The sequence below is a fragment of the Saccostrea cucullata genome, unplaced genomic scaffold, assembly GCF_032062105.1.
Source record: "Saccostrea cucullata isolate Sc308-1 unplaced genomic scaffold, CSIRO_AGI_Scuc_v1 ctg272, whole genome shotgun sequence".
NCBI lineage: Eukaryota > Metazoa > Mollusca > Bivalvia > Ostreida > Ostreidae > Saccostrea > Saccostrea cuccullata.
Genome location: NW_026938795.1, coordinates 107947 through 134336, shown reverse-complemented (window position 1 = coordinate 134336; position 26390 = coordinate 107947). Strand labels below are relative to the sequence as shown.

General features: G+C 34.8%; 2 protein-coding genes across 2 annotated transcripts in view; both read right to left on the bottom strand.

Annotated features, from left to right (window-relative positions):
- The window catches only part of LOC134251288 (UPF0728 protein-like), a 67331-nt gene extending 59379 nt beyond the window's left edge, over positions 1-7952 (bottom strand). Inside the window, exon 1 of the mRNA XM_062733678.1 lies at positions 7947-7952. The gene's annotated coding sequence lies outside the window, so the exon portion shown is untranslated. The remainder of the gene's footprint in view (positions 1-7946) is intronic.
- Positions 681-26181, bottom strand: LOC134251289 (uncharacterized). The gene is made up of 23 exons (XM_062733679.1): positions 25991-26181; positions 23644-23689; positions 23400-23539; positions 23078-23166; positions 22185-22254; positions 21826-21947; positions 21590-21722; positions 21004-21282; positions 20759-20841; positions 20517-20646; positions 19984-20126; positions 19692-19884; positions 9437-10077; positions 9128-9250; positions 8936-9023; positions 8587-8707; positions 7385-7634; positions 7072-7195; positions 6534-6750; positions 6246-6410; positions 6008-6140; positions 5799-5880; positions 681-2537 (listed from the first exon to the last, which is right to left on the bottom strand). Exons 1-23 carry the CDS (start codon positions 26111-26113, stop codon positions 753-755), a joined length of 5280 nt encoding a protein of 1759 aa, XP_062589663.1. The 5' UTR covers positions 26114-26181; the 3' UTR covers positions 681-752.
- Between the last annotated feature and the right edge of the window lie 209 nt (positions 26182-26390).

The following is a 26390-nucleotide window of genomic DNA, read 5'->3' as shown; positions in this document are numbered from 1 at the left end:
TATGCTGCTGTTCCTAGTAATGTGAAGTCATTTTTTTTTTATTTTTGTGCAAATCATGGTTCATAGTAATATGAAGAATTCAATCAAATAAATTGGACATCACACTGAAATACATATTCCGAGTACCTGAAATAGAATGTCTTATACTACTGAAGCTTTAAAACTATTGACTAAATACTTTCAAGAGTTGACAAAAAAATGGTGCAAGATGAACAATCATATAAAGGATAAATCATTTATATAACTAAGCACTATGAAGGAATTCCTTGGTTGTAAACAATTTACACTTCCTAATTTGTTTCTAACAAAAAAGTATTTCAGTTCTTTGAAATAAAAAAAAAATATCTTATTTCTCATGTATTAACATAAAAATTCTTTCTTAAAAACTGAATGCCTTTACTTTTTAAAATTACTTTAGCACTTGCTTAGTAATTTGCTAGACAAAATATTAAAATACCAGTTTTGATAACTTTTGACTTGAGCTTAAGAAATGTTCCTGTTAAAAGCTGAAATGAACATCTGCTAAGAAATATGTATACTCTTTCTACAATAGATTAGTGGAGTAGTAGATTATTATGCTATTTTGGTATTTGCTTTAAAAAAATCACAAAAAAAGAAATTAAGGAACTAACTGATTTTAAAAAGTATTCTTTTGTTTTCCCATGAATTAAAAACAGCCATGCTGAAAACAATTTAATTCTCCTACATGATGACAAGTGTAAAAGCAACAACAACATAAAACCAACACTAATTTAAGGTCGTGGCCACCTTCCACCAGGTGGTCCTCCTCTAGGAAGTGGTGGTCTCATCGGCATTCCTCCTCCTCGTCCGCCAAAAGGAGGCGGACCTCTTCCTCCGAATGGTGGTCTCCCACCTCTCATGCCTCCTTGATCACCAGGTGGACCGCGCGGTCTGAAATGAGGGCCAGGTGGAGGTCCGGGTGGGCCGCCTGGGGGAGGGGGTCCAGGGGGTCCGCCAGGGGGAGGGGGACCAGGTGGACCACCTCTTCCAGGGCCTCCAAATCTTTGATCTGGTGGAAGAGGTCCCCTTCCTCCAAAACGAGGACCTCCAAATCCATCAGGTCTTGGTGGGAATCCATCAGGACGTGGAAATCTGTCTCCCATTGGGCCAGGTGGCCTGAAGGGCAGTGGAGGTCTTTGTCCTGGACCAGGGGGCCCACCTCTTCCCATCATGGGTCTTGGGGGTCGTCCTCCAAATCCACCACGCTGAGGAGGGAAACCACCTGCATCCATTCTTGGACCTGGAGGACCACCAAAGTTCCCTGGGAACTGATTATTTTCTTGACCTTCGGGCCATTTCTCTTGCTTGATGCCTTCCTCTGATGGCATTCCTGTTGGACCACCCTCAGTGGCTTGAGACTCCTGTTGCTCATGCTGTCTCTGAATACTTTGCTGAATTGCCTGAACTTTTGCCATCACTTCCTGACTCACACCACTTTCAGCCGCTGCTGCTGCATTACTGTTACTGTCGTCTGGGTTGTCCCATTTACTAGGTCTCTTTCTCTCCCTTCTTCGCTTGTCATTATTTTGGGATGAGTCCAAGGAGGATTTGTCAAAATCGGAGCCACCATATTCATTAGAATTTGAGTCCTGTCCATAATTTAGTCTACCACCAGAGTTGCCAGATTGGTTATTTTTCCCTTGGCCATAGCTTTCTCTCTGGTCTGCACTACTAGGTCTATTTTGATCTCTGGCTGATTGGTTTGGATTTAATGAATACTGAGGATTTGATCTTCCATATCCAGAGCCTTGGGAGGGGTTTGAGTGTGGGCGTGTTCGTCCTTGATGATCATTATAGCCTCCACGGCTATTAGGCCTGCTATTGCCCTGTTGCTGATTTTGATTTTGCCAGTTCTTTAAAGTCTCAGCAAGCTGTGCCTGCTGATTTGCTGCAGTCTGTTGTGCCAGAAAAGCATTAGCTGCTTCTGCCCTCATGGCAGCCTCTGCTAGATTTCTCTTCTCCTGTAAACCCTTTACAAGGTCTGGTTGAGCCGCAGCAGCATGAGCAAAGGCTTGGCCATAGCCTGGAATAACAGCTGCCCTCTCTGCTGCTCCTGCCAGCCCCGCAGAACTGATCAGCTGAAGATTAGATCCACCAAACGCTACAGGCTGCCCAGCCAAAAGATGACCTGGAGGTAGTCCCAACAGACTTTGTGTGTTTAATTGCTGGGGATCAATCCCAAAAGGAGCTGCACCTCTAGGCCATTGAGCCTCCTGTTTGATTTCTTTCACTTGCATAAGAGCTGCCATTGGTGGCTGTGATGGTTCATCATCTTCATACTCTTGTTTGAGTAAATCTAATGCACTGGAATTCCCACTGTTTTCAAACCTACCCCTTTTTTCTGGAGGTTCACTATCCCTTCCACCAGAAGCTGGATGTTTGCCTTGTCTTTCATAATCTCTGCTTCTGCTTTGTTGGCCATAATCTTGGCTGTAGGCGCTTTGTTGAAATCGATCTCCAAACTGATTTGGGGGTAATGGAGGGGCATTACTTGCTTGGTTTGAATAGGAGCCTCCCTGAATAAAACAAATATTCTATTACAAAGTGCGGGGGGTTAGTGATCAGATAACAGCTGCAGTGATGTCTCCGAAATTGAGACTCTTTTTTTTTTTTTAAATTTATCTCTAGTAAATTTGAATCACTTTCAAATTAGAAAAATTCAGCTTTAATAGATTTTTTTTAAACTAAAAAAATAATTTTATCTTATTTTTATTTAAATGTTATCAATTAAAAATGAATCTATAAAGATGCTTTTTTAAGAACTGCAGCTGCTATATACATGGAATTAGTCCAATCTCTACACACTTACATATCCATGTCTCACCTAAGAAACAGAGCATTTATTTCAGTCTTGTTTTGTCTTTGATATATTTATTGTGGTCTTGAACAAATAAAACCTTTTCTCCTAGCACTAGAGCCATTTAACAAGTCCACTATGCAGAAAACTTCATTTAAATTCACATAAAAAGACACCTTATTTTTATTGGGAAAGAATTGACAGTCACAACATCTACACCTTTGGAAAGCAAGTATATATATCTTATTTAACTTCATGAAATAGATTCTTATTTGGGATGATCCAACTCATGTATCCCTTTACGTAAAAAAAAATAATAATAAAAAATGAGGGTAAAAAACATCAACATTCAGCAGTTGGCTGAAATTGGGATTAGTTGATAAAATTCTATCTATATATACATAGAACTGTCATGCAATATTCCTCCACCACAGGTATCACCTGCTAAAGCCTCCTGTCTTAATAAAGCCGCCTGTCTGAACCCAAAACAAACGTCCTGACTTAGGTACAACAAACAGATAGCAACAACTCTTCACAAGGCATACTGCTTAATGGCCAAAAGAATGGCTAGGACTCTTATCAAAATATAATCATTGTGAGGTAAAACTTTATTACTTTATCAAATGCACCCTTAATTTTTCATATTAATTATTTGACACATTCTTACGTTTTTTTATGAAACATATCAATGAAAAATTAACTGTATATCAAAGCATCTTGCTTTAAAACTATAAAATGTTTTAATCTGGTTTAACTTTTTAAGATAAACTTATAACATGTTAATATTTTTATGACACAGATTCATTAAAATATAATAAAAGAAAGAATCATATGTATTTGTTATCTTTAGTTTTTTTACTACCGTTTTACCACTTATAAAATCATAAAGAAGAAATATTAAGAGCAGCAAGATAAGATCTATAAATGAAAGTCAATTAAGGTAGAAATGATATTAGAACACAGCCTAGGCACTATACTTAAGAAACTAGGCATGTTTCTGTCCAATATTTCTTTAATGGTTTTCAATAATATACCTTTAACATATAATTTACATTTAGGTTATGATAATATCCATTATAATTATTATTATTTAAATATTAATATGTTTATTGTTTATCAGTTATTCTTGTTGATATTTTCATGCACAACATTTACATAAAAACACATTTTATCATATAAAACATTTAAGAATTAAACCAAAAAAAATAATAAAGTTAGAAGTTAAGGCAGTTTTCAGGTACTCATGCTCAATAAAATCTTTTGTTGATATTTTCACCTATGTTATTACAGTAATACATCTGCCAGGAAAAAGGTGCAGAGGCTACATTATCAATAACAAAATGTGCAATTGTTATGTCACATCCTGTAAAATAATCATGTCATATGACTACAAAAAACTTTAATCGGAGGAATAAAATATTCAGCATTTCTTATCAATTCAAAAGTCTTGCCATATCATCTTTGAAAGCTATCATCATGCATTGTTCATATTCAATAAAACTTGGCATTAACTCTTATGTCTTATATATTTTGAAGAAAATAAACCAACCATCTAAGTACTGAATTTAGAGTTATACATCTTGATAATTTTTTTATTTAAGTTTTCTCTAAGAAGAACTGACTAGCACTGATAAAAAAAATAAAACTAGTAAATCATAAAATAAAACAAATCATGTATCATTTATTTGCTTTAACTACATTTATGGAATTTTTTGTATAAAAAGACTGTCTGATGAAATAAAGTTTGTAACTTCTTATATGTATATTTCTAAAAAATAGGAATTATATTGATTTAAAGAGCATATCAGAATTTCATTGAATATAATTTTTCTTTTGTGAAACGTCCTTTTTCTGTTTCTACTTCATACATTCCTTTATATGTTTTAATAAAAAAAAAAAATTTCTCTCAATCTCTATAATATAGCAAATATTTAATAATATTTTCAGTGTATTTTAACAGTAAAATATAATGAATACATAGATGTATATTGCATTATTTTAAATGAATCAAAGTATAGGGTTTGACTTCAAAAATAGGATTAATTTAATAAGGGGTGTGTATGATTAACAGGATTAAGCCACTACTAGGGCAAGTCAGCTATCATAAAGATAAAAACCCTGAAAACAAGTCAAAGAAACATGGTCGTTTCACCATACTCTCCGTCGAAACCTAAACAATTGTTACCTAGCTACAAATGACAAAGCACAAGAAACAAAGCAGAGAACTGCGAAATAATGTATAACAAGAATAGGAAATAAAATCCCATTCATTACAATAATGGGAAGAACAAGGGGAGGGAACACAGTTTATGTGTGTGTGTGATGGACCACCTTAAGGAGCTGTTTGAAGTTAGTATTATTGACTGAAATCCTGAAAATGGTGTTTGTTGACATGAATATTCTACACATAACACAGCAATACATAAACAATGTACACAGGTTACTGTGTCAGACATACCCACAGTGTAGAGAAAGAGACAATATTTGTTTTCACTAAATTGAAAAACTATGTACACATTATCATACAGTCAAGCATTTATCATTAGGCATTAATAAGATTGAGGAAAGGTCGGAACAATACCACCAAGGTTCAGAGGTTAAGGGGTCAATTGTTGCAAGGCATGTTGTATAAAAGCAATTGAAGTCTAAATTAAAGCATCAGTACTTGTCAAATATTTCTAACCTCTTTACATAAATAAACAAATATGATTTATCTGTGCATGTGTATGACCTATATATATCTTTTAATTCTAGACAAATCAAATGTAAAATAATAATTTTTTTTTCTCTCTTTCTTAAAAAATCATGTTACCATATAGAACTTTCTGTAAATAAAATCAAATTATGTTAATTAACTTGATGACATAAAACTATATCTTTAGACCATTTCTATAAATGGATCCAATTTTTAAATTTATAAATAAACAAAAAATAAGGTGGGAAAGGTGGTATTGTCCCTGAAAGTATAATCTATAAATACCTGGCGCAAATCAGCTGGTGGCTGGAAAGGTTTCTGTCCAAATCTACCGGGCACCCCTCTAGAGGCTCCCTCATTATTATACCTATAACATGTACAAAATCATAATCATTACAGATCTCAATATCCTACACTGTACAGAACAAAATGTTTCCACAACACTTTGAAGAAACGTAATACTTTGTAATATTATAATGAAAACAAGGCCCCACCTGTCGACCAGCTCCTGGACGTCCCTCTTCTGCAGTTCCACATACTCAATGCTGTCAAACAGGGGGTCCGTATCCTCAGGTAACTTAAAGTTGGCCTTCATCTCCAGCACTGCAGACTCGGGGACAAATTTACCTACAAAATTCCAAAGGGCTTTAAAATAGTCTAGCAAAATAGATACTTTACTCTGGCACTATGTCAATTTATAACAAATCTTGAGTAAAATATGAGAATACAAACCATCTTCAGTTGTACGTTTCTCAGATCTCCTTATTAATTCAGCATCATCTGGTTGCAGTATCATTGCTCTCCGGAAAAAACCATTAAAGTTTTTCATCTTTCTCTTTCTTGCTGATGGGTATACATTAGTTTGATCCAATATGTAGTTTCTGTTCTTACTCTTCGCTGTTCAAATAAGATATATAAATATATAATTAGGTAATAAACATATTTTGAAGTGAATTTTCGTTACTGACAGAGATTTTATTCTACATATGCATTGCAAAAGACAGTAAAATTTTTCAACACCTATTTCAAAGAGTTTGTTGAGAGCCTTTGTGGCTTTGTCTATGAGAACCTCCCATCGCCCGTTGTAGTTGTTTTTCCTGGGGAGTCCCATCACCTTCATTTTGTCTATCAAGGTATCTGTCCCTATGATGTTGTACCGCTTCTCAGGGTAACTCTTTTTCATGTTTTCTGCTAGAGTTGTCTTCCCAGCCCCCGGTAAACCAATTATCATGATCATCTACAAATCACAAGTCATTTTCATCTGTAGTATATTTCTCTATGAGTTACTGACAATATATGGTAGAGTGAGGAGACAACTTATGTTCAGGTGTGTATACATTACATTTCAGAATTTTTCAATTACCAAATTTACTGCTTTGTGGTTTTGTTTTAATGTTTTTATACAGAATATCTAAGGAATCAATATTTTCATACAGTCTATTTTGATTATATAAATTCATTAGAAAGGATGATCCACAAAACCCAACAACACTGCTCCCTTACTAACCATTTAGATAGTCTAGTAGCAACATACTACACTTTACTCTTCGAACGTTACCTCACACTCATTCTTTTTCTCTGGGGCATCCATACTTTTCACTTTTTCTGGGACCTGTTGTACGTAGTTGTAGCCCTGAGGGGGCGGGTACCATGTCCCTTCTTGCCCAAGATTCATGCGAAATCTATAAATAAGAAAATTTGTCATCCAAATTTTTAAACTAAAAGAGAGACAGAGAAAGAGAGAGAGACATTCATAGTGTATCTATAATTAAGAAAGTTTGTTATCCAAATTTCTTTGTCAATATGTGGGAAAGTGTAGAGAGATAGAGAGAGAGTGTACTTTTTTACCTAGTTCTTTGTCACTATTTCACCTTGAGTTCTTTGTCAGTATATGTGGGAACAGTGCCTTCTCCTTGATGCCTGGGGTAAAGCCGTGCAGTGTGTGAGCCACCCCTAACCACTGACCATTCTTCATGTAGGAGATGGTGGGGGGCTGACTATCCATATCTAGTAATGCACCAATCACGTCTCCCTGTCCAAACTTCTCACCATAATTACTGAACTTACTGTTCTGAGAAAACCTTCCTGTTCCTCCAAAACCGTAAGAATAGGGCTCCTCTCCTGCAAAATACATGTAAAGGCATGCAAGCAAATTCTAATTACTGTATGCATCATATTCACAAGCCTTAAGAGTAAGCACAGTTGTTTCACAGAAGAATCTTTCTGCAAAAACTTTTTGGAGACACTTTTATGAAATGAATTTCTCCCTACATGGATGAAGTTTTAATTCCACGGTGTTAAAATTTCACGATTTGCGATGGTTTTAAATTCAGATGCAAAAAATTAATTCAAATTTTCGTATAAGCATTTAAACGTTTTAAAACTAAAAATAGCATTATTCTAATCACATGGGTTAAACATTACCTTTTTTTTACTTGATTGCAGAGGTAAATGAAAATTTTTGACAGGCAAAAAGGTAATAAATGTGGTTTGAATAAAAGGAAGGGAGTTAGGCTACATAAAATTGAAATTCTGGTTCTCAGGTCCACGCGCATTCGTTTTGAGGTAGCCGCATTGCTAATTTTATTGCATTTTTGATAAAATAAATAGTTGGTATTGCAGAGACCAATCCGGAAAAAAAGTTCCGTCCTCATTTTTTCGTAGTTTAGTACTTCAATAACACTTCTGGTAGCCATTTACAAAGAGATTTTGGCTACTTTGATTGAAAATAAATTCAAAGACATTGCCTTCAATGTTCATACGCTGATAATCAATAGATAAAGCAAACTTTTTGATCAGACATGGAAGGTATATATATCTAAGAATTTAAAAAATATCCTTTTAAAGAAAATTCGAAAATTTAAATTAAAAAAATACCTCCCTCATCTACTTTATTGCCAATAAAATGATAAATAAAATGTCTCCCTCCCGCATCTGTTTTGGAGAAAATTGACCTGAGAACCAGAGATTTAAATTTATATAGCCCTACATAAAAGTCCGTTATTACAGTGTTTATTATAGCAAATTAAGATCACATCTGTATATATGATCAAAAGACCTAACCAAGTAGTACCTAGCTGTAGTGAGCACTCCTCCAGTGACCAGCCCACCCTGATAATGTGTGGATCTTTCTCCTGGTGGTCAGAACCAAAGTCTGTCTGCTGGTGCTCTGTCACTTGTATCTCATAATAGGCCTGAAAATCAACATTATCCACCCTAATTCTTTGTTGACTTGATTTAATGTTAGTGGAAGTTGGTACAAAAAAACATCATGAACTTTTTTTTTTTTTTTACAGTAAAACAAGACCAGATGATTAGTCAGGAAGTTCTGTAATGTATATATAACTGCATTCATACAGCACCATACCTGAAGGATGGAAAATTTCTGAACTTCCATGCAACATAAACACTAGCACACTAACCTTGCCCCGGTACACTCCATGAGTGGCCTTGACACCAGCCCAACAAAAACAGAATGCTGCTGGTTCATTTAAAGGACGGGCACCATATCTGTAATGTATAAAGAAGATATATTACAGTTATACAATGCTCAAGATGAGAGAGATCTAGAACAGAAAACATAACAAAGAATGAAGAACTTAATGACTACAAACCCATCGTCATCCAACACAAGATGGAGATCACTGTTGTAGTCGTCCAACATCACAATGGACTTCTCTGAATTCTCTGGTTCTGCATGTTGGACCACTTCTCCCATCCCATACATACTGGCAAGACTGAAATATTATCATATTTACTACTTTAACTTTATATGTACAATACCCTTCAAATTACAAATCAATTATGAAAACTTTGCAGTTTAAAATCAACCATTTACAAATGATCATGAAAATTGAAAAATAAGAAATCTTAAAGCATCTTTTTTTTCTATGGTTTATCTTTTGTTTAAAAGTTATCTTCACCTCGCTGCCCGCCCCCCGTCTGCATAGGCAAGCTTGAGTGCAGCATTAGGGTCCAGCTGTAACATCTGATGCTGGGGAGTGAGACCTTGAGCTGCTGAGGTCAAGGACAAAGCCTGCAATCCACCAGGAGATGGAGCAGCAGCAAACCTCTGAGCTGCAGCTGCTGCAATGGGTAAACCAGGAAGGAATGCAGAGTGTCCCAGAGCTGTTGCCCCTCCCAGCGCTGTCTGTCCATACATACTCTGCCCAAGAGCTGCCTGGCCTAACGCTGCCTGACTTAGAGGAATATGGCCGAGTGCATTTTGTCCTAAAGCTGTCTGTCCTAATGCTGTCTGCCCCAGGGCTGTTTGTCCCATTGCAGCCTGTGCCATAAGAGCTGGACTGACGGCTGTTTGTCCGATAGCACTTTGACTCAGAGCTGTTTGGTTTAAGGCTGTCTGTCCCAAAGCTGCTTGACTCATGATTCCAGCCTGTCCTAATGCTGCTGTTCCTAATGCAGCCTGGCTTAAGGCCGTCTGTCCCATCGCAGTTTGGGCCCGCTGGGGCTGCACTCCCTGTGGTAATCGCACAGCCATCATGTATGGCTGCGGAACCATCATGGGAACTAGTCCAGCCGGATACTGATTCATATTTACTACCAGCTGCCAATAAAAACAAAAGCAGTGTAATATTATCAAATATAAAAAGGCCTACACTTTCACTGACACAATTAATTGGGAGATACAACGACCTAAATGGACATTGTAACTCCCAATTAATTGTGTCAGTGAAAGTTTAAATTTAAAAATTATTTGTATACTGCTGTAACAGAGTTGTGGGAAACTGCCGGTCATGCCTGCAAAACCAACAAAAAATTCGCATGACCGGTAAAAATGCTATCAGTGTCCGTCCAAATGACCGGCCCCCTCTTTTTGTTAAAGCTTTTTGTTTTTCTATTTATCATTTGTGCATTTCCCTTCTTAATTGTGGTACCTTATATGCGATTGCATAATACCTTTTCTTTTAACGAGATCGAGGCTGTAAATGAAAGCAAAACTGGCATGGTTCTCATGACCTATTAAATTTAAATGCAACTGGGGCAGAATTAGGTAGAAAACGTATCAAAGAAAAATATAAAGTTTAGAGGAGCTAAATATGAAAAATTTCAACAGAAAGAATGCAAGCACAGGTGGGGAAAGCAGTAAATCTAGTACTCCCGACTGTCTTAGATTTTCATTTTTTTTTACCGATCGTTTATTAATATCTTTATTATCGATGCAAAGAATTTTTGCAATTTTTAGACCCATTTTCTAGGTTAATATAATTCCAAAATGCATAAATGTTTAAAAAAAAAATTACAATCACTATGCTTAATTAGCAATGTGACCTTCCAAAAAGTGATGGTATCTAGTATTGTTATAAATGCAAAATTAAAAGAAAATGGAAGAGGACTTGGAAATGGAGATTGAATTTTGTATCATTATTAACATGATTTATTAAAAAGATTGTGTTATAAAGTGAATAAATATTAAGGTTTTTTTTTCATTTTGCGACTTCCTATTTCGGACCGGCTTATTTTCAGTCAGGGGTGAGACTGAAATCCATCATTTTTAAAAATGATGGATAATGGTCATTTCTTCTAAGTATATAATGTACACAATTTTCTGATTTTTGTAAATATGACGTCTTTTCATCATATTTCCATTCTCAAGTCAATTTTCCCATCCCATTTACTACAGTAATTAGATATAGTACACTATCCTGCCATAGACCCTTGTGTAGAGAAACATCTTGACAAGTAATTGAAACCAAAATAATTTAGTGCGCCCCGTAAAACTAATGAGATAATTAAGTGCGCCCAGACCTAACAATTTGATAAAAAATGATGAAAAACAGTCATTTTTAATATCAGAGATAACTCTATTTCTAAAATAAATTTCAAAATAGAAATGACTGTTTTTCATCATTTTACTAAAAAAAGATGAATTTCCATCATTATTAAAAATCAATTTAATGACTGAAAATCATCATTTTTAAAAATGATGGATTTCAATCACACCCCTGACTGATTTTGTTTTCTTGTTGGTCCAAATGACCGGCTATCTGAAAAAGTTTTCCACAACTCTGCTGTAATGACTAAGGCCTAAATTCAAAATAAGGAATAGCAGTGTGAGACTGGGATACTTGCTATTTGTAATTATATTTGATCTATTATTAGTCAGTCTGTTCTCTGTTTGGGCTGGATTAGCTTTTTTTAGGATTTACGGATTTTGGCTTGGGTTTTCTTACCATTTTTAGGTAAATTGCACATGCTTTTTATGGCTTGGGTTTTATTAACTTCACGAAAAAACAACAGAAACAAAGCAGGACTTAACGTAGAGGTAGTGGATATTACACAAATAAATTTAAAATTGCAGTTGTTTGTTTGCTTGCTTTTAAAAAATGGCGACTGAATTCATGAGACTCATTAGATCGCTCATAAACTTATTCGACTTGAATTGTACCTAGAACTTTTCGACTAACTAGTAAACTACAGCTATATGAATAATAAACAATAATTCTTTGCAAAATCTCAATCACTCAATATAGAGTTAATGATTCAAAATGCGATTTAATATTAATGTATGCTATGAAATGTGCCAAAGAATTGGATCTAAATTACATTTCCAAAGTAGGAATCTCCTGAAGAGAAATGTGGAATAATCATTTATAGATATCCCATAACTTCATTCTGTATGTAAGTGGTTCCATGTACTAAGTTTCATGGAATCAACTCAATCAAGACTTCCTCAAACTTGAACTCATGGAAAATAGATTGTTTTAATAAATCAATTTAACTAACACCTGATGATTCCTTGCACTTTTTCTGATCACATTTTGTCCGTTGTCTGTCTGTCTGTTTGTCTGTAAACTTTTCACATTTTCGACTTCTTCTCAAGAACCACTGGGCCAATTTTGACCAAACTTGGTACAAACATCCTTGGGTGAAGGGGAATTTAAATTCTTAAAATTAAGGACCATTTAAGTCCCCTCACAAGGGGAGATAATCAAGAAAAGACAAAAATAAGATAGGGTCATTAAAAAATCTTCTTCTCAAGAACCACTGGGCCAGAAAAGATGAAACTTATGTGGAAGCATCCTGGGGTAGTATAGATTCTAAATTGTTCAAATCATGACCCCCAGGGGTAGGGCAGGGCCACAATAGGGAATCCAAGTTTTACACAGAAATATATAGGAATAATCTTTGTAAACCTTCTTCTCAAGAACCACTGGGCCAGAAAAGATGAAACTTACCGGTATGTGGAAGCATCCTGGGGGAGGGTAGATTCTAAATTGTTCAAATCATGTCCCCCGGGGGTAGGGCGGGGCCACGATAGGGAATCAAAGTTTTACATTGAAATATATAGGAAAAATCTTTGTAAACCTTCTTCTCAAGAACTACTGGGCCAGAAAAGATGAAACTTATGTGGAAGCATCCTGGGGTAGTGTAGATTTCAAATTGTCTAAATTATGATCAGTGGGTAGGGTGGGGTCAGAATGTGTATTACAAGGGGGAAATCGGGTAAAGAACAGAATGGTCAAAGCTTCTCAGGTGAGCGATGTGACCCATGGACATCATGGGCCTCTTGTTTTCATATGTAATGTAATATTTATTCCCTATTCTAGCACCATTCTTACCAATGAGAATCTTAATTTGAAGGACAATTGTCCTTATTAACAAGTTTAAAGTGTTTTCATATTCTTTGAACCTATTACTGTAAATGTATTATATTTGGCTTGTACAATATTTGGTGGAAATTTATTTTTTAGCAAGTTAGCATAGATTTGATTTAGCAATAATCTGAATGTGTCAGATGTAAATGTTTAATATGTATACATGTAGAAGACATTTAGCGATGTACTTGATTTAGCGGATTCTGGTATCCGCCAAAATCGCTAAATAGAAAACACCTCCAAATGTAGTACATTTACAGTATTTTAGCAAATCTGAATCTACCCAAACCACCTGTAAATACTCATATAAATATTAACATGGCCTTGCTATAATATTCTAAAGAAGGACTTTTAAGGATACAGTGTACACTCCTCAGCTATATGAAGCATAACATTTTATCATTCAAGAATTGAATTTTGTACCTGTATTCAAAACCTTAACAGAACAGACCAGAAATGGAACTTGACCCCCACTAAATCTCTAGCCAGGTGTACTACTAACTGAGCCCTTATCTATTATGTTTTGCATAAATAAAATGTTCCAGGCACATAAATGTCAAAGCGAAAAAGTTTGAGGTTATACAAATAGAGGAGAGCATATCATAATTGATACATAAACAGCTTCATTTCTGCAAACTTTATGTTTTCTCATGAAGATACAGTGAAACAGGCTTATAGCAAACAGGCTTTAATAAAAAGAACTGATGCTTACAGCAAAGTAATTTTTATTCCCCTAGTTTTAAATTGTACTGTAAATTTATAGATATAATAAATTAGATTTATAATAAAACCATTTCATCTAAATCTGTACCTGAAACTTCACTATAAGCATGTTTAACTGTATATATCTATATCCCGTAAAAAATTAATTTATTTTTTTCATCAAATGAAACTTGCCTTCTAATAAAACAACCTAGTAACAAAATTCAGTCTGTTACAGTTTGTACTAATTATTTTATTAATACTTCAATTTAAATACGTACATAAATGTTGCACTTTAATGATATTGAACATAAGTTTCCAAGGCTGTTAATTTGAAATGTTCATAATATAATACCAAATTCACATGATCTTTAAATGTAATATCAGCTTTAAAAAAAAAAATACACACTAAAACTTCATTTCTCTTCAACAAAATATAAGCACTATGAGAAAATAAACATGATGTTATCATTGTTCTTGTATAAACCTTTCACAAATCCCTCTATGTTGTATGCTGGTCTTCACTTCTTATCATCTAAAAGAGAAAGATTATTCAGTATAAGACACTGTACTATTGTTGCTGTCTTAACGAGACTTTACCCCTTAATGCCACGATTTGACGCACTGGCATATCCTTAGAGTGTTTGCCTTGCTGCCCCTTAGAACGTTTTAGTTGAATTGGAGTGCAGTTTAAAACTGAACTCATAAGGGTCAAAATAATATATTTATGCTATGTATTATATATATCATTAGATTCGTAATAAATTAAAGTTTTAAAATCTATTTGCAAAATTTTGATCGGAGTTATCTGTAAATAAATAATTCAGGTGAAAGCAGGTGTAAATCGCAAAATAGATATTTTCAAGATATAAAACGGCTTTTCTAAGCCAAAACTGTCTGTATAAATAATAAACATAGGTAATCAGAGATTACAGAGCTCACCTCAACGAATGTTGTCTTTAAATAAGGCAAAGTCACACAATTAACCAACAAAAAATGTACATTCCAAAAATGAAAATATCTAAGCAATTTTGATCTGATACTTTGAAGTAGACCAACATAAAAAATTGAAAGTAGTTCTTCTTCATGAATATGTAATTCAGCATCTAAAGCAAATTTGAGTTTTCATCTCTTGATGCAACATTTGTGCAAGTTTGGTTTATACAATGTTATAAAAGCCTTAAAGTTTTTTGGTAATAGACCTGCAACCATAACTTTAACCTGGTCTATTATCTGAAAAATATATATGTCAAATTCAGCATCCGAAGCAAGCCCGGTAGTATCCATCCTTAGATGTATTGTCCATGCAAGTTTGCACATTATAAGGCTCATAGTTAATTGGAAATGAAACATACATCAAAAACTAACATTTTCACTCATCCACAAAATGTAGGTCAGATTCAGCATAAGCAAGCCTGGTACACAAGATGTATCATCCATGCAAGATTGGTCATTAAAGAACTCATAGTTACTTGGAAATGAAACCTGCACCAAAAACTTTTACTTGTTCACTCAACCGGAAAATGTTTTCAGATTTTGCATCCGAAGCAAGTTCGGTAGTGTGCATCCTTAGATTTATCATCCATGCAAGTTTGGTCAACATAGAAAGTTACTTGCAAATGAAACCTGCTCCAAACACTTTAACCTGTTCACTCAACTGGAAAATGTAGGTCAGATTCAGCATCCGAAGCAAGCCCGGTAGTATCCAACCTTAGATGTATCATCCATGCAAGTTTGGTCAACATAGGGCTTATAGTTACTTGGAAATGAAACCTTTTAACCTGTTCACTCAACCGGAAAATGTAGGTCAGATTCAGCATCCGAAGCAAGCCTGGTAGTATCCATCCTTAGATGTATCATCCATGCAAGTTTGGTCAACATAGGTCTTAAAGTTACTTGGAAATGAAACCTGCACCAAACACTTTAACCTGTTCACTCAACTGGAAAATGTAGGTCAGATTCAGCATCCGAATATAATCCTTAGATGTATCATCCATGCAAGTTTGGTCAACATAGGGCTTATAGTTACTTGGAAATGAAACCTGCACCAAAAACTTTAACCTGTTCACTCAACCGGAAAATGTAGGTCAGATTCAGCATCCGAAGCAAGCCTGGTAGTATCCATCCTTAGATGTATCATCCATGCAAGTTTGGTCAACATAGGACTTACAGATACTTGGAAATGAAACCTGCACACTTTAACCTGTTCACTCAACTGGAAAATGTAGGTCAGATTCAGCATCCAATGTATTCCTTAGATGTATCATCCATGCAAGTTTGGTCAACATAGGGCTTATAGTTACTTGGAAATGAAACCTGCACCAAAAACTTTAACCTGTTCACTCAACCGGAAAATGTAGGTCAGATTCAGCATCCGAAGCAAGCCTGGTAAATTATCCTTAGATGTATCATCCATGCAAGTTTGGTCAACATAGGACTTACAGATACTTGGAAATGAAACCTGCACCAAAAACTTTAACCTGTTCACTCAACCGGAAAATGTAGGTCAGATTCAGCATCCGAAGCAAGCCTGGTAGTATCCATCCTTAGATGTATCATCCATGCAAGTTTGGTCAACATAGGACTTACAGATACTTGGAAATGAAACCTGCACCAAACACTTTAACCTGTATATAACTGGAAAATGTATCAGATTCAAAAAATTAATTTATTTTTGTATCATCCATGCAAGTTTGGTCAACATAGGGCTTATAGTTACTAAATGAAACCTGCACCAAAAACTTTAACCTGTTACTCAACCGGAAAATGTAGGTCAGATTATTTTATTAAGCCTGGTAGTATCCATCCTTAGATGTATCATCCATGCAAGTTTGGTCAACATAGGACTTACAGATACTTGGAAATGAAACCTGCACCAAACACTTTAACCTGTTCACTCAACTGGAAAATGTAGGTCAGATTCAGCATCCAAATTCACATGATCCTTAGATGTATCATCCATGCAAGTTTGGTCAACATAAAGTTAAAATGACACACCAAAAACTTTAACCTGTTCTCTTCAACAAAATGTAAGTCAGATTCAGCATCCGAAGCAAATGGTAGTATCCATCCTTAGATGTATCATCCATGCAAGTTTGGTCAACATAGGACTTACAGATACTTGGAAATGAAACCTGCACCAAAAACTTTAACCTGTTCACTCAACCGGAAAATGTAGGTCAGATTCAGCATCCGAAGCAAGCCTGGTTGTATCCATTCTTAGATGTATTAGATGAAAGTTTGGTCAACATAGGACTTACAGATACTTGGAAATGAAACCTGCACCAAATAACTTTAACCTGTTGCTCTACGGAAAAAGTAGGTCAGATTCAGCATCTGGCATATCATCCTTAGATGTATCATCCATGCAAGTTTGGTTAACATAGGGCTTTTAGTTACTTGGAAATGAAACCTACACCAAAAACTGCACCAAAAATGTTAACCTGCTCCAAAAACATTAATATATTCCTTTGCTAAAATTATATATAAACTTTGACTGGTACAATAAACACACTAGAACCATCTTCCATGCATGTCTAATCAATATAGGACATAGAAGTACTTAAAAAGAAAACTGCTCCAAAAAACTTAACCTTAAGGTGAAAGCAGGTGTAAATCGCAAAACAGACATTTTCCGACGATATAAAACGGCTTATTACATAAGCTCCCCCAACTTCGTTGAGGTGAGCTAAAAATTATGTGTGATGATATAATTAATGGTTAAATTATCATTTATTATCAATTTTATAAGTTTAATTCCTCAGAAATCAATAAATTGCCGTGATACTTCAATGTCAATCTCGCCGACAAACTTTTAGGCTTGTGTGCTAAAACTTGAGTTCTGGACGTTTTTTTGATACTTTAGGCCCAAAAAAATTAATTAATAGTTTCTCAGGCCAAAAAATTCAAAATTCAATGCGGCAGGCAGGTTTTTTTTTTTTTTTTTTTTTTTTGAAGCAGGTTTTACACCTTTTTTAAGCCATTTGATCAATAAAATGAAGATAATCTACTAATTCTTAGTTTTTGCTCTCTGAAATTTGTTATAATATGTATTCAACTTTAAATAATGTTATTCCAAACATTTATTTAAAAGTTAATCTATAAAATACTGTAAAGTTAGAAGAAATATATTGTTTCTCGAATAAAACGTCTATCTTAGGCCATATAAAATTGAAATCTTGGTTCTCAGGCCCGCGCGCATCCGTTTTGAGGTAGCCAAATTGCCGATTTTTTTGTATTTTTGATAAAATAAAAAGTTGGTATTGCGGAGACCAATCCGGGAAAAAAAATTCCGACCTCATTTGTTTCGTAGTTTAGTATTCAAATATCACTTCCGGTAGCCATTTACAATGAGATTTTGGCTACTTGAAGTAGTACTTCGTTTAAAAATACATTCGAGGACATTACCTACGATGTTTACACGCTGTTAAGCAATGGATAAAGCAGAAATTCTGACCAGAAATGGAAAGTATATCTGTGATTAAAAAAATTATCTTTATGTTAAAGAAAATTCGGAAATTAAAATTAAAAAAAATACCTCCCTCATATACTTTATTGCCAATAAAATGAAAAATAAAATGCCGCCCTCCCGCATCTGTTTTGGAGAAAATTGGCCTGAGAACCAGGGAATTAAATTTAGATAGCCTTAGCATTTATTGAAAGGGGAATAACTCGATTTTCTTTTTCAACTTAGAAAAATAGAAAATTGAGTTATTTCCCTTTTCAATATGCCAATAAAATTGATCAATGCGGCCGTTTTTGAACTGATGCGGCGGTGCCTGAGAAACTATTGATTAATTTTTTTTGGCCTTAATGATCCAGTTTTATTAAAATAATTATTTCCTACACCTTTACATTTATAAATTTGTGTAAAATGGAAGGTATGTTCTGAATTTGTGAGAAACAGGTAACAAAATCGGCACTGCGCGGTCCCGAACTTCACAAAATTTTCGTATGTTATGTTGGAGTATAAAACACATATAAATCATTATAATTTTCAAACCTTTCAAGAAATAGGTAGTTTATAGCTTGAATTTCATGTAATGCTTTACTGGATGAGAAAATATTGCCTATTGACTGAGTTATATGCTCAAAAAACATCGTATGTAACAGTCCACCATTTTGAATTTTAGTGGGACTTTCCAAGTTTCTTTTCTTTGTTTACACAGGTAAATCACGTGATTTCTAACTGTAGTATGATGCAATCATCTATTGTTAACCTGCAGGTGGCCACCTGTGCTCAAATAATTAGTATACAAGCGGTACTTTCAAGTCAAATAAACAAAGAAATACACATGCGTCAAAAGTCATCATTAAGGGTTGGGGGCTAGTCGTCAAAAGTCGTCATTAAGGGGTAAAGGAGGGAAAAGTCTAAGGGGAAAAGAGTTAACCCATTACTAAAAGGTACAATCAACATTTATGTAAAACATACCACAATTTTTAATGAAAATATACTTTAACCATATGAAAAAAAAAATTCTTTAAAATAATCAAAGAAAGCCTTTTATTCTCACTTAAATATACTATTTTGTATGAATTACTGATGAAAATTTAGAGCAGTGATGGATGAATTTACTGACAACATACCATCATCATCATCAGAACTCTCATCGTCATCTTCATCATCATCATCTTCATCATCATCTTCTTCTTCATCAGACTCAAACGTATCATCAGGTATGTCATAGATCCTCATCACAGGCTGAAAGGTGTAGAAATGCTCGTGTTAATTTTGCAATACATGTAAACATAGGAAAGAATTGAACACATTCATAACAGCATATTACCCAGGTCAAAGTTTATATTTTGAAATTCTTATTACAGGGTTTACATCAGAAGTATAAGAAGTGAGATATCTGACCTTGTTGGGGTCCTTCATGATGAGATATTTTCCCTCTTTCAGTTTCATACAGGTATCTATGATACACCTCAGCACTCCCCAAGCATTCTCCATGTTCAGATTTATCTGGTTAGCAAACTCTGTTGGCTTAAACTGCTGAGTTCCCAGGATGACATGTTTACTGGTGTCTCTCTGATGTACTCTCGAAACATAGCTACAAAATATTCCTAATCACTCAGCATTTTATGCATTTTGATTTATGACATGGCATTGTCTTTAAATTCTAAATCCTGTAATATTTGTAAGGACTGACCCAAATTTAATCTGATCGGAGCCGGCCAGTAGTGAGCAGACTGTCCACTTGGCCAGCTTACAGCTGTTGTTTTTCAGCTCTGTGGCCAACACTGCCCCTCTCTGGTTGTCAAGACGACTTCTCCAGTCCACACCCCCGCTACACTGCAATAGAAAGCAACGCATGAAGCCACACAAATTACAAGTGGAATGCAATTCACAGTTGCATACATATCTGTTATTTTTTTTAAAACATTACCAGATAATTTTTCTTTCCTCTCCTTTTTTTGATCTTACATTGTGCATATTTTCCTTTATAAGTAACTTGTATTTGGTAGAGATATAATTTCATTAAGGAAGCTCTAAACACTGCATACTAAAGAGTTCTACTACAAGGGTAGTTTTTTTTACAGTTAGTGATCTGCCCTTAAACTTAAAGATTAAGATTTTGTAATAGATTAAAATATTCTTTGCATTTTAAGTCCTAAAAGTGCATTTTATTAGTGTTTAGAGCTTTCTTAATATATCTCGTTTTTGTAATGAACAAATCCTTACTCTAGAGTCCCATTCATTGAGTGTTTTGATGTTAATAAATTGCAGTTCACCATTAGGTCCCATCAGAACAGCATCATGTTCACAGCGACATATTAACTCAATGTCATTTCCTAGTTGAAATTTACGATACCTGGAAAACAAATGTCCAAATTTGTATTAAAAATACAAATACCCACAGTAACACTATGAATTTACAGAATCTTTTGTAAGACGGTGTATTCTGCACATAGATTAAGATTTACCTATATCCTACTGATGCTATATTGGATGCTTCATCTTTTTGTACAAAAGGATTAGTCTTCTCAAAGCTGTACTTTTCATCTCCCTATAGAAATAAAATAATTTATTTTTTAAGAAGTTTTTTACGAGTTATTACTTTTACCCCATTTTATTCCATGTTTATACTTTAATTATTATTGAATATATTACAATAATTTTGCCAACATTTTTCTGACTAAATACATTTGATACATAAACAGAAACACACCATTCGTAGAACTTGCTGGGAGAAGTTGTGGTTGATAAAGGTGGCTTCCAGGGCGAGGTTACGAGGGGAATTAATGCTGTTCCCTTCATCCTGCGGGGGTTCTGTGGCCGTCTCGCTGACAGAGAGCAGGTCAAACTCGGAATCGTCTCTCTTGTCAAAGAAGAGCTTGTTCCCGACGCGCTGTACAATGATGTCCCAGGAGTAGACCGATCTCGTGCAGCACATCAGGGTAGCCAGGATGGCATCAGTAGCAAACACATTACCACTGGACTTAGCAAGCTGTTCAAATGTTTACACTTATAATTAGTGATTATAAACATATTACCACTGGACTTAGCAAGCTGTTCAAATGTATACACTTATAATTAGTGATTATAAACACACTACCACTGGACTGAGAAAGATATTCAAATGTGTACAAATTAAATTAATATTTCTAAACAAAATAAATATTGATCTTAAAAGCAGTTCCTTTTTAAAACTTTTTTTTGAAAATTTCTCTTATTATCAGTCATTTCTAGATATATTTTTCTCATACATGTCATTCAAGATGATATATGACACAGTTATATGGATTTCAATTTACCTGTCTGATGATGGGGTCGTCAGTGGTGGTCACTTTGTGGAACACTCGGTCAATCCTCTTCATCCGTTTCTCATTCTTTGTTGACATTCTATCATACTGCTTGTCATAGTACTCCATACTACCGCACTTCAACCTGTTTATTAAATAAGTTATAAAATACATTATCAAAATAACTAAACAAGAAACATAAATTCAGTGTAATCTTAAGCTTGATTTGCTGCCAGTGTTTGACTTACAGATCCACGGCGTCGTCTACCGAGGGCAGACTGAGTTTGGTCAGTCGCGGGAAATCCATCTCCTCCACTACCTCCCAGTTGTCTTTGACCTGAACTGAGGCATCTCTGTGTTTTAATGGAGCCTACAAATAACATGCAAGATTCTACTGAACAAGGAGTTCATGGAAAAATTTGCCAGAAATACATATATTATTTTACTTGATCAACTACACATATACATGCATGATATTATTTTTTTTAAGCTTTGGTCAACAGACATTTTTGCTGTATGATAGTAATAATGCAAGCTATTTTAAAGTTGCCATGTTTATATACCAGAGAAATGAGAGCTTTAGACTTTTTCAATGGACAAACATTACCTTATTTCTGTTTTCCTGCATTTGTCTTCCAAATTGTTTTTGCCATTTTCTCAGCTGCCTCTGTCTGTCTCTGAAAAAAGATAAAGATCATCATTAAGATGGTGATTAGGGCTGTCACGGTTAACCGAAAACTCGTGGCATTCGGTTCGGTTCGAGACGGTTTTCCGATTCGGTTCGTTTTTTTTTATCTTTTATATAATACTAATTTGCTTGCAACACGCGTTGTGATTGGTTGTTTATTTCAATGAAGGGTTCTTTAACCAATGAAAATACAGGTAACATCGAAGACATTTAAACATGGCATACACATGTGGAAGGAAAACCAAATCACAAGTAATTGTTTTTTCAACCATGTCCCCTACTTTCAAAAACGTGAAGTATTCCCACACTTGTGATTTGGTGATAACTCTAGTCAACAACTATATTTATTTTATTTTATTTTAAACAAGAAGTTTATTACTTTGTTATTTTTTGTTACATTTAACAACTTGTTCTGTTGAATAAAATGGATAGAAATTTGTGTCACAAAATAGTACTCTCTCTTAATCCTTATTATCCTTTGATATATATAAAGATGTTTTATTTAAATTCTCAAAATGAAAACCGAACCGAAAAAACCGAAAACCGAGAATTCATTTTCTGAACCGAACCGAAAAATGTCTGAACCGTGGCAGCCCTAATGGTGATAATCCACTTTTATGGATTACTACTTTCACTTTACTTCTCTCTAGTCTTCAATGTTTGATTAATGCTTTTAGTTTACCTCTTTCTACCTATCACTGTCTGAGTACCACTTTCAATTAATCTCCCTCTCTCTACCACTCTGTGTCTGATAAGTACTTTCACTTTACCTCTCTCTACCATTCTGTGTAAAAGTACCACTTTCACTTTACCTCTCTCTACTCTTCTGTGTCTTGGAGAGCACCTGCATGTTGGCCTGGTTCTGCTGCTTTCTCATCTCTCTTTCTCTTCTTTGTTTGTTCTTTAGATCAAATAAATTAATTAAACTAGAACTTAATTATTTCTAAGGAAATATTCTATTGTATCAAGACATTGATTTTCTCTATGAAAAATATCCTGACTCTTCAGACATGTTAGAGCTCCCTCTCATTACAAAAAAAAAATTATCTGAAAGAAATAAAATTCTCATTGAAAAACCCTTTAATATGTGTCATAGATATCATAAAGAGTTTATCATCTGTAGGAGTCCCCCACCTGTTGGAACACCCTGCGGCCTCTCTGGTACTGGGGCTTCTGGATCTTGGAGGTGTCCACAAGCTGGAAGCTATTCTCATCCTCTTCATGGTAGTAAGCATACTGGCTGGCACCACCACCAAATGCAGAGGAATATTTCCCTGTAAATCAAAAAGTTCATTTCCACTCTGGTTTTAGCAAAGGAAACATCTATAAACAATATTTCTGACTTTAACTGTTAAATGCTCCAATTGTATTTCCTTACCTAGATGTCTCTTGTCTTGGTATGTAGCTCCGGTCCAATCAGACACCTATAAAATCATGATAGCAAATTATATTAAATATTAACCAATTTTACTGCAGTAACTGTATGTTGTATGTTACTACATGGTTATCTCAGAAAAGGGCATGAAATTCTCTAGACTTTGTTTTATATGAATATTTTTTTTTTATTATTTGTCTTAATCATAATACCAGGGTTTCTTGCAATAAAGTTCATGACGATAGGAAATAATATTGCTTCAAAAAATGAAAATTATAGAAACCACAAATTAAAAACATTAAAGTGATGAACAAAATTGAATGAAATTCGTAATGAATGACTGAAGTTAAAATCAGGTGAAAGACAATTGGATAATATTACTAGTTGTTTGCAGAATCAAATGTGGCTGACCCAACTGAACTCTGAGGCTAATGAGCAAAAGTGCTTAACTCGTGAAACAGATGATTAACACTCACTCAAATATAGCGAAGTTGATCAAAAGCAGTTATATTTTAAACCTTTGTTCTAAGCAAGCACAAGAGATGACAAGTATGGAGACAGAACAAAAACTGCTTGGAAAAATGGTGTACGATTAAGGATGGCGACCTTATTCTTGGAAGTTCAACAAGTTTATGACAACTGAATAAAAGACAGCATTCTACTTTTCAACTGGCAAAACTTTTCATAAATTTTTTTAAATAGAAGTTTTTAGAGTTAGAAGCGAGGCATCAAGGAATTTATGGTGGCTCATTAGGTCCCTTCTCCGGCCGTTATACTATATAGTTTTCAGTAGACTCAAATTAAGAAGAGTTATTTCCCGTTGGCCGCCATACTGGGGTCAACTATACCCAAAATGACCTGGAATGATGGAACAATTCATTCGGGTTGGGTTCGGTTGTTTTTCTGGAATCCTGTTCAGTTCCGATTTGTACAACAGAGTATGCTTTACCATAAAAATGGCATCTAAAACAAAAGGATCATTAGTATATCACCATTATAATGTGATTTGAATCATTTGGTTCAATTACTGTAAACCAACTTTTATTTTCGACAACTTTATTTCGCGATTTACAAGGGATAAACTAGTTCGAGATGATTAATTTTCGCAATCAAGCCTTTTTGGATCTGTTGTTAATAGACACATGCACTTTAAGGACCGGTTCGCAGCGAGAAATATTTGCGATGACGATGATATTTGCTATCGCGAACTTCGCAAAAATCTTGCACACGAATAATTGTTGGTTTATAGTATTTTTCTAGTTAGGAAACTTCTTTAATCCAGTCATTATGTTGCTGTTTCTTGGATTTAAAAACAATAAAAAGATTTTGTTGAATATAATTCAAATCATGAGTCTTTATTTTATTATAAACCCGAACTGAAAAACCCGAAACCGAACCTAAAAAGTTAAGAACCAACCTGACCCAAAAAATTATGGAACCCTAACAGCCCTAGGGTCAACATGCTCATATTCAGTCTTCACGAAAACACACTGGTCCGAAGACCGAGGCCGGTGAATTTTGATGCCGGGACAGTGAAAATCAAAATTCAAGAAGTCTGATGGGCTTCTTGATTATAAAAATCATACAAAGTCAATATAAATTTTAACTTAATTACTTGCGTAAACTTCATTAATATATGAAATAAAATGAACAAACATGTGTTGTTGAATTGTATTATTACAACATGGATGTATTACGTAACAACCATAACTAGCTAGTAACTATTAACTAGTATGTAAATTGTGCGAATTTTCAACGAACAACTTATCGAAACGTGACAAAGGAGGAAAAATGGCGGCATTTCAAAAGTTGAAGTAAGTAAACATGTATTAACTTACAATTATGAAAATGTATTTATTTTAATTTTTAATTAAGGGGACCTGCCCGCCCCGCCACTCACTCACTCACTCATGAGTAAAAATTATAAAGGGTCAGTAAATTTTGAAAGTTCACTGGTCCGACTCGCCAGTTAGTTTGAAAAGTTTTCGTGAAGACTGCATATTCCTTCCATTATTTAACCAACATTAACTTTTTATACTGGCAATTGTGGGGTGGGAAATATTGTTTTTCTTAAATAAAAATATACATTTGTTAGAGCCTTCTTTATTTCATAATTTTTATTCCATAAAGACCCTCTCCCAAATATTTCTGCTACACCTGGCCTGTCCCTCTTACATTTGGTAGGTAACAAAGAGGGAAAATTACCAGGTTGACCATCAATATGGCGGCTATTGGGAAATGACTCTTGTTTATTTGGGTCTACTGAAAATTATCTATACCCGATTTGGCTGAGATGTCTCAAAACCCTGTGAACCATATGGACTTCCATATTCGTGTTTCAATAATTCACCTTTCCTAGACGATCTCCTTTGGAAAATGGTTGATAGGGAAGATCTTTAAACTGATCTGGTATCGCACAAGGACCCCATCCATTGGGGTTGTCTTGTATTAGAGGGGGGTTGAAATGTGCCATGCCTTTTCAATCAACGTGCCACAACCAAGATGGCGGAACCGGCTTTACACTGAAGAGGTGAATAACGATCCCGATTCTTATTTTCTGGAATGGTTTAAAAAAAAACAAAAAAAAAAAAACGTTTTTCTCACCTAAAAATGCTTTAATTCCAGAGGGTATTTTTTCTAGTGTAATTTGAAAACCAGAAGTCTCTGAAGAGACTGAAACTTTACTGGTTTGAAGACAAAAGCAACATAGAGCAATTAAAAAAAGTCGCATAATGATCATTGGTTTGGTT

What these genes read in the sequence shown, in the direction of transcription:
- LOC134251289 (XM_062733679.1), bottom strand. Translation starts at nt 26,113, where the DNA reads ATGGCACATTTCAACCCCCCTCTAATACAAGACAACCCCAATGGATGG. An exon ending in CTTGTGTTGGATGACGATGG is followed by an intron (nt 9,024 to 9,127) that starts GTTTGTAGTCAT and finishes TATACATTACAG; the next exon opens with ATATGGTGCCCGTCCTTTAA. An exon ending in GGAGTGCTCACTACAGCTAG is followed by an intron (nt 7,635 to 8,586) that starts GTACTACTTGGT and finishes TGTATTTTGCAG; the next exon opens with GAGAGGAGCCCTATTCTTAC.